Here is a 13,589-nt window from a genome sequence, read left to right as displayed (position 1 = left end):
TTGGTCAGAAGTTGACATACACTAAGTTGACTATGCCTTTAAACAGGTTGGAAAATTCCAGAAAATGATGTCATGGCTTTAGAAGCTTCTGTTGGGCTCATTGACATGATTTGAGTCAATTGGAGGTGTACCTGTGGATGTATTTTAAAGCCTACCTTCAAACTCGGTGCCACTTTGCTTGACATCATGGAAAAATCAAATGAAATCAGCCAAGACCTCAGAAAAAAATGGTAGACCTCCACAAGTCTGGTTCATCCTTGGGGAGCAATTTCCAAACGCCTGAAGGTACCACGTTCATCTCTACAAACAATAGTATGCAAGTATAAACACCATGGGACCACGCAGCCGTCATACCACTCAGGAAGCAGACGTGTTCTGTCTCTTAGAGATGAATGTACTTTGGTGCGAAAAGTGCAAATCATCCCCAGAACAACAGCAAAGGTCCTTGTGAAGAGGCTGGAGGAAACAGGTACAAAAGTATCTATATCCACAGTAAAACAAGTCCTAAATTGACATAACCTGAAAGGCCACTTAGCAAGGAAGAACCCACTGCTCCAAAACTGCCATAAAAAAGCCAGACTACGGTTTGCAACTGCACATGGGGACAAAGATCATACTTTTTGGAGAAATGTTCTCTGGTCTGATGGCCAAACAGTTCTATTTTTGTTTCATAATGACCATTGTTCTGTTTGGAGGAAAAAGTGGGAGGCTTGCAAGCTGAAGAACACTGAAGCACGGGGGTTGGCAGCATCATGGGTTGGGGGTGCTTTGCTGCAGGAGGGACTAGTGCACTTCACAAAATAGATGGCATCACGAGGATGGGAAATTATGTGGATATATTGAAGCAACATCTCAAGACATCAGTCAGGAAGTTAAAGCTTGGTTGCAAATGGGTCTTCCAAATGGACAATGACCCCAAGCATACTTCCAAAGTTGTGGCAAAATGGCTTAAGGACATCAAAGTCAAGGGTTTGGAGTGGTCATCACAAAGCCCTGACCTCAATCCTATAGAAAATTTGTGGGCAGAACTGAAAAAGCATGTGCGATCAAGGAGGCCTACAAACCTGACTCAGTTACATCAGCTGTCAGGAGGAATGGTGCAAAATTATCCAAATCTATTGCGGTAAGCTTGTGGAAGACTAACTGAAACATTTGACCCAAGTTAAACAATTTAAAGGCAATGCTACCAAATACTAATAGAGTGTATGTAAATTTCTGACCCACTGGGAATGTGATGAAATAAATAAAAGTTGAAATAAATAAATCATATTATTCTGACATTTCGCATTCTTAAAATAAAGTGCTGATCCAAACTGACCTAAAACAGGGAATTTTTACTTCGATTATATGTCAGGAATTGTGAAAACTGAGTTTAAATGTATGAGGCTAAGGTGTAATGTAAACTTCCGACAGAGAAATGGACAGCGGTTCATTAATTACGGGCCTGTATTCAGTCTTGTAGGAGTGCTGGTTTAGGATCAGTTTTGCATTTTTAAATCTTATTGAACTTATGGACAGGGGGGACTTTATCCTAGATCAGTATTCTTACTCTGTGACGCTTTGTGAATACGGGCCCTTCTTTTCTTCTCTGTAATTTCATCATGACAAAATGGGAGAATGGACTCAAGACTTTATCAACAGGCATTTGCACAATGTTGTCCAGTCAATCTTCATCTCGCATCACTAATGACACCAGAGCCTCTTATCTGCATGTGTAGGAACTTAAAGCAGAGAGCCGCCAGACAGAGAGCAGTGTGCAGCATGGCCTGCGTCCCAAATGCCACCCTATTCAGTGCACTGCTTGAGTTCACAGTTCTGCTTGAACCATGCACTGAAACATTTTCACAGGTTGACACTTGTATGAACTTTTGAGCCTCTCTCTCACTCAGTGATAGTGGTTTTGATATAGGAGAAAGCTGGTTTCTCAGAGGGAAATGCATACTGTTCTGGATGAGAAAAAAGGAAACCGTTTTAAGCCAAGGCCTATTGTAGGCGTATTTTAAGAAAAGTGTGTGTGTGCGTGCGTGCGAACAATAACAGCCCTTTGCTGCTGTCCTGACAGGACTCGGTACAGAGCCCCTGACAGAGCACAGCACTTCAATAGCACCGCTAACCAAACAACACAGGAGCCTGCTTTTACAGTAAACACACACACTCGGGAGACTTGAATTAAGTCTGAAATGGGAGCAGGTTAGGAGAATGTAGGTTAAAGTACTGGTTTTTAGGTTGTGTTAGTTATAGGGATGTGACAAAGGGAGAGAAAAAAATTACATACAAAAAATGCTTAAAATGTCATGTGAATTCACATGGCAGCTGTGCTGCTGTCAACTGTCTCACAGTGCGTCACTTTCAGATAGTACAGGGACAATGCTTAATCATCATTACTGTACCTCAATTCCATCTCACGAAGTTTGGATTTCCTTCTCATTTACAGTTTAAGTCGAAAGTTTACATACACCTTAGCCAAGTACATTTAAACTCAGTTTTTCACAATTCCTGACATTTATTCAGAGTACAAATTCCCTGTCTTAGGTCAGTTAGGATCACCACTTTATTTTAAGAATGTGAAATGTAAGAATAATATGATTCAACTTTTTTTATTTCAACTCTTATTTCTTTCATCACGTTCCCAGTGGGTCATAAGTTTACATACACTCAATTCGTATTTGGTAGCATTGCCTTTAAATTGTTTAACTTGGGTCAAATGTTTTGGGTAGCCTTCCACAAGCTTCCCACAATAAGTTGGGAGAATTTTGGCCCATTCCTCCTGACAGAGCTGGTGTAACTGAGTCAGGTTTGTAGACCTCCTTGCTCACACCCATTTGCAACCAAGCTTTTAGCTTACTGACTGATGTCTTGAGATGTTGCTTCAATATATCCACATAATTTTCCATCCTCGTGATGCCATCTATTTTGTGAAGTGCACCAGTCCCTCCTGCAGCAAAGCACTCCCACGACATGATGCTGCCACCCGTGTGCTTCACAGTTGGGATGGTGTTCTTCAGCTTGCAAGCATTCCCCTTTTTCCCTCCAAACATAACGATGGTCATTATGGCCAAACAATTCCATTTTTGTTTCATCAGACCAGAGGACATTTCTCCAAAAAGTACAATCTTTGTCCCCATGTGCAGTTGCAAACCGTAGTCTGGCTTTTTTATTTGGCTGTTTTGGAGCAGTGGCTTCTTCCTTGCTGAGCGGCCTTTCAGGTTATGTCGATATAGGACTCGTTTTACTGTGGATATAGATACGTTTGGACCGGTTTCCTCCAGCATTTTCACAAGGTCCTTTGCTGTTGTTCTGGGATTGACTTGCACTTTTAGCACCAAAGTATGTTCATCTCTAGGAGACAGAACGTCTGCTTCCTGAGCGGTATGACAGCTCTTTGGTCCCATGGTGTTTATACATGCGCACTATTGTTTGTACAGATGAATGTGGCACCTTCAGGCGTTTGGAAATTGCTCCCAAGGATGAACCAGACTTGTGGAGGTCTACAATTGTTTTTCTGAGGTCTTGGCTGGTTTTCTTTTGATATTCCCATGATGTCAAGCAAAGAGGCACTGAGTTTGAAGGTAGGCCTTGAAATACATCCACAGGTACACCTCCAATTGACTCAAATGATGTCAATTAGCCCAACAGAAGCTTCTAAAGCCATGAAGTTTTCTGGAATTTTCCAAGCTGTTTATAGGCACAGTCAACTTAGTGTATGTACATTTTTGACCCACTGGAATTGTGATTGGAATTGTGGAATAGTTCGTTAACAAAAAAATTGTGGAGTGGTTGAAAAATGAGTTTTAATGACTCCAACCTAAGTGATTGTTAACTTCTGACTTCAACTGTAACTTCTCAGAGTATTGACATGCATGACCGCTGCTGTCGCTTGATTTTCTCTGCCATTTTTACAACTGTTAACGAGGATGACATAGTGGAGGAGCGTCATCTCAAAAATAAATGATTCCTCGACTCCTTTCATGCTGACTCCTGGTGTCTTCTGCAATTTCTGAGTGTCAAGATTCGATTCTGCTAGGACTCCACTCCTAAGTTTCAGTATTTTTGGATTGGTGGAGAGTGATTTGTTGCCATACTTCCGAGAACACAAACACTTCCATCTTTCTTAGCGAGCTAGCGAGGGATGGAGAGCGACGGGAGGGGCACCGTATAGGCAAGTCGGCCACCAGGCATACAGTCAGAACCATGCACTAGGCCTGTCTATTGGCAGTCAAAACCTGTATCTTTCAATAAAATGCTGTATCTCGCAATTTCCTGACTTGCAACTTCAGTCAAGCATTGCCTATCATCAATGAATAGGCTAGGATATTGAGATGAGCGAGATGCAACACTTCGCTCTCCCAGTCACACACAGTATCTGCGCAAGTGCACAGGTTCGTTTCACGCGGTTCCGTGCGGTAGCCAGGGCACCAAAACAGGAGAAATTGAACTTCGCGCTGCAACGCTCTTAGTTGATGCGGAAATATGCTGTTTACGTTCTGCGTCTACATAATGAAAAACATTTGTTCTTCTGTTATGGATTTTACTTGACAATAAGGATCTCAATTTTGTTTAAACGTTCACAGCACTACTTAGTGAGCAGCGCTTGCTGATGTTAGATACTACTACTACTACTACTACACATAAACACATGCCTTTGCACACACACACATTCTAAGAGGTTAAGTCATCTGCACTGGGATGGGGTGAGCATAGTAGCCAAGTAACCAACATTTGTTTACATTATTGTTTACCTCCCTTGATGTGCCAATCAAGACTCGAGTGTCCATACGTACCTCCTCAGCACTGTAGGTAGATACCACACCGTACATGGAGAGGGAGGAGCTCAGCGCTAAAGCCAGTGTGGAGTGGGTTATTTCTCTCACCATGCTGGGTGGTTTTTGAGAGAAAGCAGACATTTTTCTTAGAGGGATGTTATCTGTTATGACGCTTCACCTGTGTCTCTGTTTAGGTACTCCCACAGTATGTTCAAAGCCAGATAATTAGAGTTAACATTTATCTAGTCTTACTTAATACCCCAAACCAGAAATCAACAGAAACAACCCAAAATACCAAACAGCTGCCCATTAAAAAATACCAGAAACATCCAGATAGTACTCCAAACAGCTACCCCCAAAATACCAGAAACATCCAGATAGTACTCCAAACAGCTACCCCCAAAATACCAGAAACATCCAGATAGTACTCCAAACAGCTACCCCAAAAATACCAGAAACAACCCAAAATAGCTACCCTCAAAATACTGGAAACTGCTCGAAACAACCCCAAAATATCCAAATCAATTGTTCATTGGTTGCCTACATAGATTTGCAGATGTTATCTCAGGTGCAGCGAAATGTTTGTTCCTAGCTCCAGCAGTGCAGTAATATCTAACATCCCACAGCATGATGCCGCCACCACCATGCTTCACTGTCCTCCAGATGTGACTCTTGGCATCCAGGCCAAACAGTTCAATCTTGGTTTCATCAGACCAGACAATCTTTTCACTCATGGTCTGAGAGTCCTTTAGGTGTCTTTTGGCAACCTCCAAGAGGGCTGTCGTATGCCTTTTACTGAGGAGTGCCTTCCGTCTAGCCGCTCTACCATAAAGGCCTGATTGGTGGAGTGCTGCAGAGATGGTTGTCCTTCTGGAATGTTCTACCAGCTCCACAGAGGAACTCTGGAGCTCCGTCAGAGTAACCATTGGGTTCTTGGTCACTTCCCTGACCAAGGCCTTTCTTCCCAGATTGCTCAGTTTGGCCAGGTTGCCAGTTCTAGAAAGAATGATGGAGGCCACTGTGTTCTTGGGGACCTTCAATGCTGCAAAAATGTTATGGTACACTTTATGCTTCGACACAATCCTGTCTCTGAGCTCTACGGACAATTTCATTAACCTCATGGCTTGGTTTTTGCTCTGACGTGTACTGTCAACTGTGGGACCTTATATAGACGGTAATGTGCATTTTACAAATCATGTCCAACCAATTGAATTTACCACAGGTGGACTCCAAGTTGTAGAAACATCTCAAGGATGATCAATGCAAACAGGATGCACCTGAGCCCAGTTTCGAGTTTCATAGCAAAATGTTTTCTGTTTTATTTTGAATACATTTGCAAAATGTTTTTGTTTTTTTAACTGTTTTTGCGTTGGCGTTATGGAGTGTTGTGTGTAGATTGAGGAGGAAATTGTTTATTTAATCCATTTTAGAATAAGGCTGTAACAAAATGTGGAAAAGGGGTCTAAATACTTTCCCAAATGCACTGTATGTTAGACATCACACTGCCAGGTATTTGACCTCCTGCCTATAGGCTCTCATCATTGTCGGTGATCAGACCTACGACTGTGTCATCAGAAAATATTATGGTGTTGGACTTGTGCTTGGCCACACAGTCGTGGGTGAACAGGAGGGGAATAAGCACGCACCCCTGAGGGGCCCTGGTGTTGAGGATCAGCATGGCAGATGTGTTGTTGCCTACCCTCACCATCTGGGGGTGGCCCGTCCAGAATCCAGTTGAAGAGGGAGGTGTTTAGTCCCAAGGTCCTTAGCTTATTGATGAGCTTTGTGGTCACTATGGTGTTGAACACTGACCCTGTAGTCAATGAACAGCATTCTCGCATAGTTGTTCCTTTTGTCCACGTTGGAAAGGGCAGTGTGGAGTGTGAATGAGATTGTATCATCTGTGGATCTGTTGGGGCTGTATGTGAATTGGAGTGGGTTTAGGATTTCCGGGATGATTGTGTTTTGTGAGCCATGACCAGCCTTTTCAAAGCACTTCAAGGCTACCAATGTGAGTGCTACGGGGTGGTAAATCATTTACCTTCGCATTCTTGGGCACAGAGACAATGGTGGTCTGCTTGACACGTGGGTATTACAGACTTGGTCAGGGACAGGTTGAAAATGTCAGTGAAGACACTTGCCAGTTGGTCAGCGCATGCTCTGAGTACTGGTAATCTGTCTGGCCCTGTGGCCTTGTGAATGTTGACCTGTTAAAAGGTGTTGCTCACATCAGCTACAGAGAGCGTTATCACACAGTTATCTCGAACAGCTGGTTCTCTCATACGTACTTTAGTGTTGCTTGCCTCAAAGTGAGCATAAAAGGCATTTAGCTCGTCTGGTAGGCTTGCGTTACTGTGCAGCTCACGGCTGGGTTTCCCATTTTTTTTTTGTCTGTAATAGTTCGCAAGCCCTGCCACATCCGACGAGCGTAGTAGGATTTAATCTTAGTCCTGTATTGATGCTTTACCTGTTTGATGGTTAGTCTGAGGGCATAGCGGGATTTCTTTTAAGCGTCCAGATTAGAGTCCCGCTCCTTGAAAGCGGCAGCTCTAGCCTTTAGCTCGGTGTGGATGTTTCCTTTCATCCATGGCTTCTGGTTGGGATATGTACATACTGTGGGGACGATGTTGTCAATGCACTTATTGATGAATCTGGGAACTGAGGAGGCATACTCCTCAATGCCATTGGATGAATCGCAGAACATATTCCAGTCTGTTCTAGCAAAACGTGCTAGCAAAAGTTCCTGTAGCGTAGCATCCGCGTCATCTGACCACTTCCGTATAGATTGAGTCACTGGTACTTCCTGCTTTAGTGTTTGGTTGTAAGCAGGAATCCGGAGGATAGAATCATATTTGCCAAATGGAGGGCGAGGGAAAGCTTGTAATGCTTCTCTGTGTGTGGAGTAAAGGTGGTCTAGAGTTGTTTTTTTCCACCCCTCTGGTTGCAGATATGGGCCCTGAGACTGGCACTGGTTGTTTACAAGTAATACACTGAGGTCATCCCAAATCGTTGCAACATTACATTTGCTGTTGAATTTGATGGGGATCTGTGACCACGTCACCATTGTAGCTCATGGCTGAAAAATACTGTAGAGGGTGGGTGCTACTGCCATCCCCCTGGACAGCACTATTGCTAAATGACTATAAAATGATTCATTCCTGTTCAGCCAATATCGTTAATACTTATGTTTATTTGCATAGACGGCAGTACAGACTTTTCTAAGATAATTGTCTATGCTAAGGTAGACCCTCTGGTTGCAGATATGTCCCTTGACACATACTCGTATCTAGAGCATAGTGCGTATTTTCCTGTGTGAAACAGAACTCTGCTTGCTTCCCAAATGGCACCATATTCCATATTTAGTGCATTACTTTTGGTGCCATTTGGGATGCAGACTCTGTCAAGACAACTAACAGCACAGCAGCCTCTTCACACGTCCCTGTGTGTATTGGACCAGAGTGCTTTTTTCCCTTCCTTAACCAGGAAGTGAGCTCTCAGCTGTCACTCCACATCAGCTCCGACAGGGACAGGAACAGGGACGGCAGCAGCTCAACTACAGGGATTTTGACGGAGGGAATATATTGGGAGGGTGATGCGCGATGTGTGCCCTATAAAGGCTTGTTTTTAAGTCACTTGAACTGTGTCCCAAATGTCAACCTATTCCCTACATCGTGCACTACTTTTGCCCAGAGCTCTATTGGCACTGGTTTGAAAGTAGTGCACTATATAGGGCATGGGGTGCCATTTGGCATGCCGCCTTGGTGGTGTACGCAGGGCCTAACTGATTACACCCTAACCCCTGGAAGAAGAGGAATGGATTAGAGTGTCCTGGTACTCTGGGATATCTGGAGACGACGCGCTGCCTATCGTCAGCGATCTCCTTAAAGATCCAAATCTGCCTTTATGTTCTGAAAGGGACTGACTTAACCCACATAGCAAGCAACAGCAAGACGTGTTGAAGACTTACTGAACTTAGTATGTATGTGTGATTGGCTTTGCGATATCAGAAGATGCTACACAAATGTCTTCCCTAGTTATTTTGAGATGTCAACACTCGCTGGTTCGGATCCCCCGAGTAGACTGGATGGTGGATCTGTTGATGTGCCCATGAGGGGGGCACTTCAGCATGATTGCTCCTGTGTGCTGCTCTGGATGGGAGCTTCTGCTAAATGACTGAAATGTAATGTGAATGTTGAGCGACTTCACTGCAGGTGGATTGTAATGTTTAAATTTTAAAATTAAAATAAATAAAAAAACTTCACTGATTCACTTTGCGTCAGTTACACTACGAGTGATTTGTGTTTCATAAATGGAACACTTGTCATCAGCCTTATCGTATAGGCAGTCAACTTTGACCGTGACTTCGATTTTCCAACCCACCCTCACTCTGCAAGCTCCCACGAGACGAGTCAAATGTTGAAGACTGTATATAGTTGGAAAACATTGGGTGCCGTTTGCCTTCAAAGTTTTTCCAAAGCAAAGCGTTATTGACCAGCCCCCCTGCCACCACCCCTCTTTGTTTATCCCCTTGGCAATGGCATTTACACCCCTGATAGAGGGCCCTGGTGTGTCCCAAATGGCACCCTATTTCCTATGTAGTGCAGAAGTACATATCGGTAATAGCCTAGGGACGCAGGCCCCAGGTTGAAATCAATGGAGGCCTTGCCTGGCCTGACCTCTTTCTCTCTCTTTCTCTTTCTCTCTCCCTCTGTGTGTGTGTCTGACATTTTTAGTGCTGAGCCTGACACTTTAGGGCCAGATCATACGAGCTGTCCAGGACGGGGGCCACCGCCACCCCACACATTCTACACAGGCCTGAGAAAGTCAGGGGGGGGTGAGACTAGGGGGTTATTTGGTGCTTGAAACCCACTATGCCCCTAGAGAATGATCTGCTTGTGTCTACATGTGAGCGGAAGGGGGTGAAAATCCAACGCAATGACCACCGACTGATTCGATAGCCAGGGATGCTAAATTTGTTCTACTCTGTTTGTTCCCCCTCTCTCCTCCTACCTCCATTCCCTCTGTCTTCTCCTCTGTTCCTCTCATAGCCATAACCAGAGGACCACGACGTTCCGGCACCCCGTGACGGGACAGGTGTCTCAGGAGAACGTTGGTTTTATCCTCCAAGAAATGTGAGTGACGAATCTACTTGTATCTACCCTTTGTGCGATGACAACTTTTGGTTCTCCGAATATCGCTGGAATGCTAGTTGGTAATGGTCAATAACAGACCTGTGGCCTCTCAGGAATGTCAATGGTGTACATCTATTTGTAACTACGAGTGTGCAAACCTCGAACACAGCCAATGCCGAGCTTAAGTATCTATATTCATGTGTATTCGTTCAGCGTCTCAGACAAATATCAATCTTCAAAGTAAATCCAACTGTGTATTATTTCAAGACTGTAGATGGGAGCCTAGGAATTGTGGCGATGGCCAGATATGTCAAGGTATATGGAGCAGGGAAACAATCTATGGATGAATGGAATAGTGGTAAAAAGCCAGGACTGCTGGGAAAGCTGACATTTGGGAACGTTGTCTTTGTTGGAGTATAGATATGTAGTAGTTGTTTGGTGTATACAGCTTTGGGTGTGGAGTAAAAGGCAAAGCCAGTGTTGTTCAGAAACTGAGATTATGGAACAGTGGTATATTAACCCACATAGGATGTTCTTTCTCTCAGTCCCTTTATGGATCATCAAGGTTGGAAGGGTGGGACCATGTGCCCTCTCAAATGTCCAGAGGCCTGGTCTCCAGATTCCACTCTACCCTTAGCTGGCCTCTACCAGGCCATCTTAACCCTGACTGTGTGAACCAAATCGCACACTGTCAGTACAGCTATGATTTACCACCCTAACTGCTCATGAGTTTTGACCTACAAACTCTGGTATATAAGTCTAGTGTTATAGGCGCATGATCTGCACATCTTGAAACCCCCAGTTTAGCTCAGAGTACTGGTGTGGGGTGTCACAACGCAGTGCATCTGTCCATCTCTTGCTCTAATTTCTCTTTCTCTCTTTGCGTTCTTCTGTCTCTTCTCTCTTTTTTTGTTGCTCTGCCCTCGGCAATTGTGTGCAAGGAGATTCTGGAAAAGAATGACCAGGTTTTTCTTAATTCCTGGTTGCATCATTCCCAGATGGAAGATACCCTCCCAGCTTATCCCCTCCAGATTCTGAGAATCTTCCGACCAGGATTTCTGAAAAACCTGTGAACTTTGGGAAAGGAGACGAGCACCATTGGTAGAACCTTGTAGTTGGTTTTACTGAATATTTTCTATTATAGAGTGACCGCTCTAACAACGGGGCGGCAAGTAGCCTAGTGGTTAGAGCGTTGGACTAGTAACCGGAAGGTTGCAAGATCGAATCCCCGAGCTGACAGGGTAAAAATCTGTCGTTCTGCCCCTGAACAAGGCAGTTAACCCACTGTTCCTAGGCAGTCATTGAAAATAAATATTGGTTCTTAACTGACTTGACTATTTAGTTAAAGGTAAAATAAATCAAATGAAACTTCTATTTGATCAAATAAGCCTCACATAGAAAATTTGAAATTCAATTTGACACTCATTAACCTCTACAAATGTTCCTCACTTCATGGTCTTATTTTTTGTGGACAGATTTTGGACAGTCTCTCTCTCTCTTTGCCTCTTCCTCTCTCTCTTTGCCTCTTCCTCTCTCTCTTTGCCTCTTCCTCTCTCTCTTTGCCTCTTCCTCTCTCTCTTTGCCTCTTCCTCTCTCTCTCTCTTTGCCTCTTCCTCTCTCTCTCCGCCTCTTCCTCTCTCTCTTTGCCTCTTCCTCTCTGGTTGTAGCTTGTCAGAAGTCTTCAGTCGTCCTGTGCTCTAACCTTTAAATTGGGGACCAAAGATGAGTGAATTTAGACTACCTTTGGTGAGAACAAAGTGCCAGTTGTCCCCCTCCTGTGTCAGGGTCCAGCACTTTGGCCCAAGATGACACAGATTGGAAAGGTTGTGCACAGTCATTCCATGAAAAAGATTTTGGATTTCGTGCCTCAACACAAAATTACAGTGGACAAGCATGAGTTCACGCAGAACTTCCTTATTTCTTGAATATCTCATTGCATCTACACACTGCACTGGCTGCTTGTCAACGTCAAATCTAAACAGCTGTGGAGCAAATAACACCGACACCACACACTCGCCAGCGTAGAGCTCTGTTCTCTACCTCGCTCCATGTCTCTCTCCATGTCTGTCTCACTTTCTCTCTCTGGTAGTCGCTCCATCTCTCTCGTTCCCTCTCTTGGATCTAGCTCACTCTTGCTTTCTCCTTCTGTCTGGCGAGAACAGGAGAGCACATTCCTCTGCTATGTTCTGCTGGATCCGTCTCATTAACGGCTACAGTATGTGGGAGTGGAGGCTTATTTGAGCTGCGCAGATAATGTGTCACGGCCACTCAGCATGCACACCCTCTATCTAGCACTGCATACAGAGGAACAGGCCAGAGGTGTGTGCGTTGTGTAATGAGTCTCAGTGCAGCTGCAGCCTTGAAAGCGTTTCGGGGGAACTAGGCTATAATGCCGCAGCCATGAGAATTGTGGGATACAATGTAGCCTAGAACTACCTGTAGTTTGGTGAGCGATTTTAAAATCGGCGCATTCAACAAAAGTAGGTCAAAGCTACCACGTAGACCACAGGCATTGCTGTCTTGCTCTACACTAGGGCTAGTCCAGGGTTTTCTGTCAGGAAAATGTGGCGCCGGACAATGTGACCGGGAAGATTTTAATTTGCCGGCCATTTCAGAAATGTATTGGACCTAATATACATTGGGTGCACTACCCATTAGGGTCGACCACTCACGGTGCTCAGAATGACACATCACATTTAGATTATGGTAATTCACCTGAACAGAACATGCAACTCATGTAATGAAGCAGCCAATCAAACCACATTTTCAAACATTTGCTAAAAAATCATTTCTGGGGAAACACCATTCTAGACAGCGCACCTGATAGCAGGTGACAGAGATGAAAATCTCTGTTAGAGGGGAACTCTAAAGATGCAACCACTAGGATGGGTTGCTAATATGACCAGGACTGTTCCAATGGCTTCTGGACAATGAAAGAAAGTTGATGAAAACCAATAGAACAGGAGAGAAATGCTGGTTTCCTTCCCCACCGTTGCACTTGAATGACGAATGGGAGGCTTCAATGACCATTTGAGAGATAAAAATAGTAGCTATTTCAGATATGACTGTGGCTGTATCTTTGCTCCAGCATATAAAGCCAGCAGATCTGCATTGAGGCATTCAGGGACTGTTTGATTGAATGTGAGAATGGGCAAAACGAGTGACCGTAGCAACTTTGAGCGGGGTATGATCGTCGGTGCCAGGCGCCGGTCCCAGTGTCTCAGAAACGGCCGTCCTACTGGGCTTTTCACGCACGACAGTGTCTAGCGTTTACCGAGACTGGTGTGACAAACTAAACATCCAGTCAGCGGCAGTCCTGTGGGAGGAAACAGCTCATTGATGAAAGGTCGAAGGAGAATGGGAAGAATCAGGCAAGCTAATGGCGCAGTACAACAGTGGTGTGCTGAACAGCATCTGGGAATGTCCAACTCGTTGGTCTTTGAACACGTATGGGCTATTGCGGCAAACGACCACACCGGGTTCCACTCCTATCAACTAGAAACAAGAAGAAGCAACTCCAGTGGGCATACAATCACCAACACTGGACAATTGAGGAGTGGAAAAACATTGCCTGGTTCCACGAATCCCAGTTCCTGTTGCGTCATGCTGAGGGCAGTCAGGGTGTAAGCAGCATGAGTCCATGGACCCGTCCTGCTTGACGTCAACGGTACAGGCTGGTGGTGTAATGGTGTGG

General features: G+C 44.5%; 1 protein-coding gene across 1 annotated transcript in view; it reads left to right on the top strand.

Annotated features, from left to right (window-relative positions):
• LOC124044864 (pleckstrin homology domain-containing family A member 7-like) overlaps window positions 1-13,589 on the top strand; it is a 170,760-nt gene that overhangs the window by 85,975 nt on the left and 71,196 nt on the right. The window contains exon 4 of the mRNA XM_046364157.1: window positions 9,812-9,895. Coding sequence (XP_046220113.1) covers window positions 9,812-9,895 — 84 coding nt within the window. The remainder of the gene's footprint in view (window positions 1-9,811; window positions 9,896-13,589) is intronic.

Source organism: Oncorhynchus gorbuscha, linkage group LG01, assembly GCF_021184085.1.
Source record: "Oncorhynchus gorbuscha isolate QuinsamMale2020 ecotype Even-year linkage group LG01, OgorEven_v1.0, whole genome shotgun sequence".
NCBI lineage: Eukaryota > Metazoa > Chordata > Actinopteri > Salmoniformes > Salmonidae > Oncorhynchus > Oncorhynchus gorbuscha.
The sequence above is the reverse complement of the archived record's forward strand: the minus strand, read 5'-3'. Positions and strand labels throughout refer to the sequence as shown.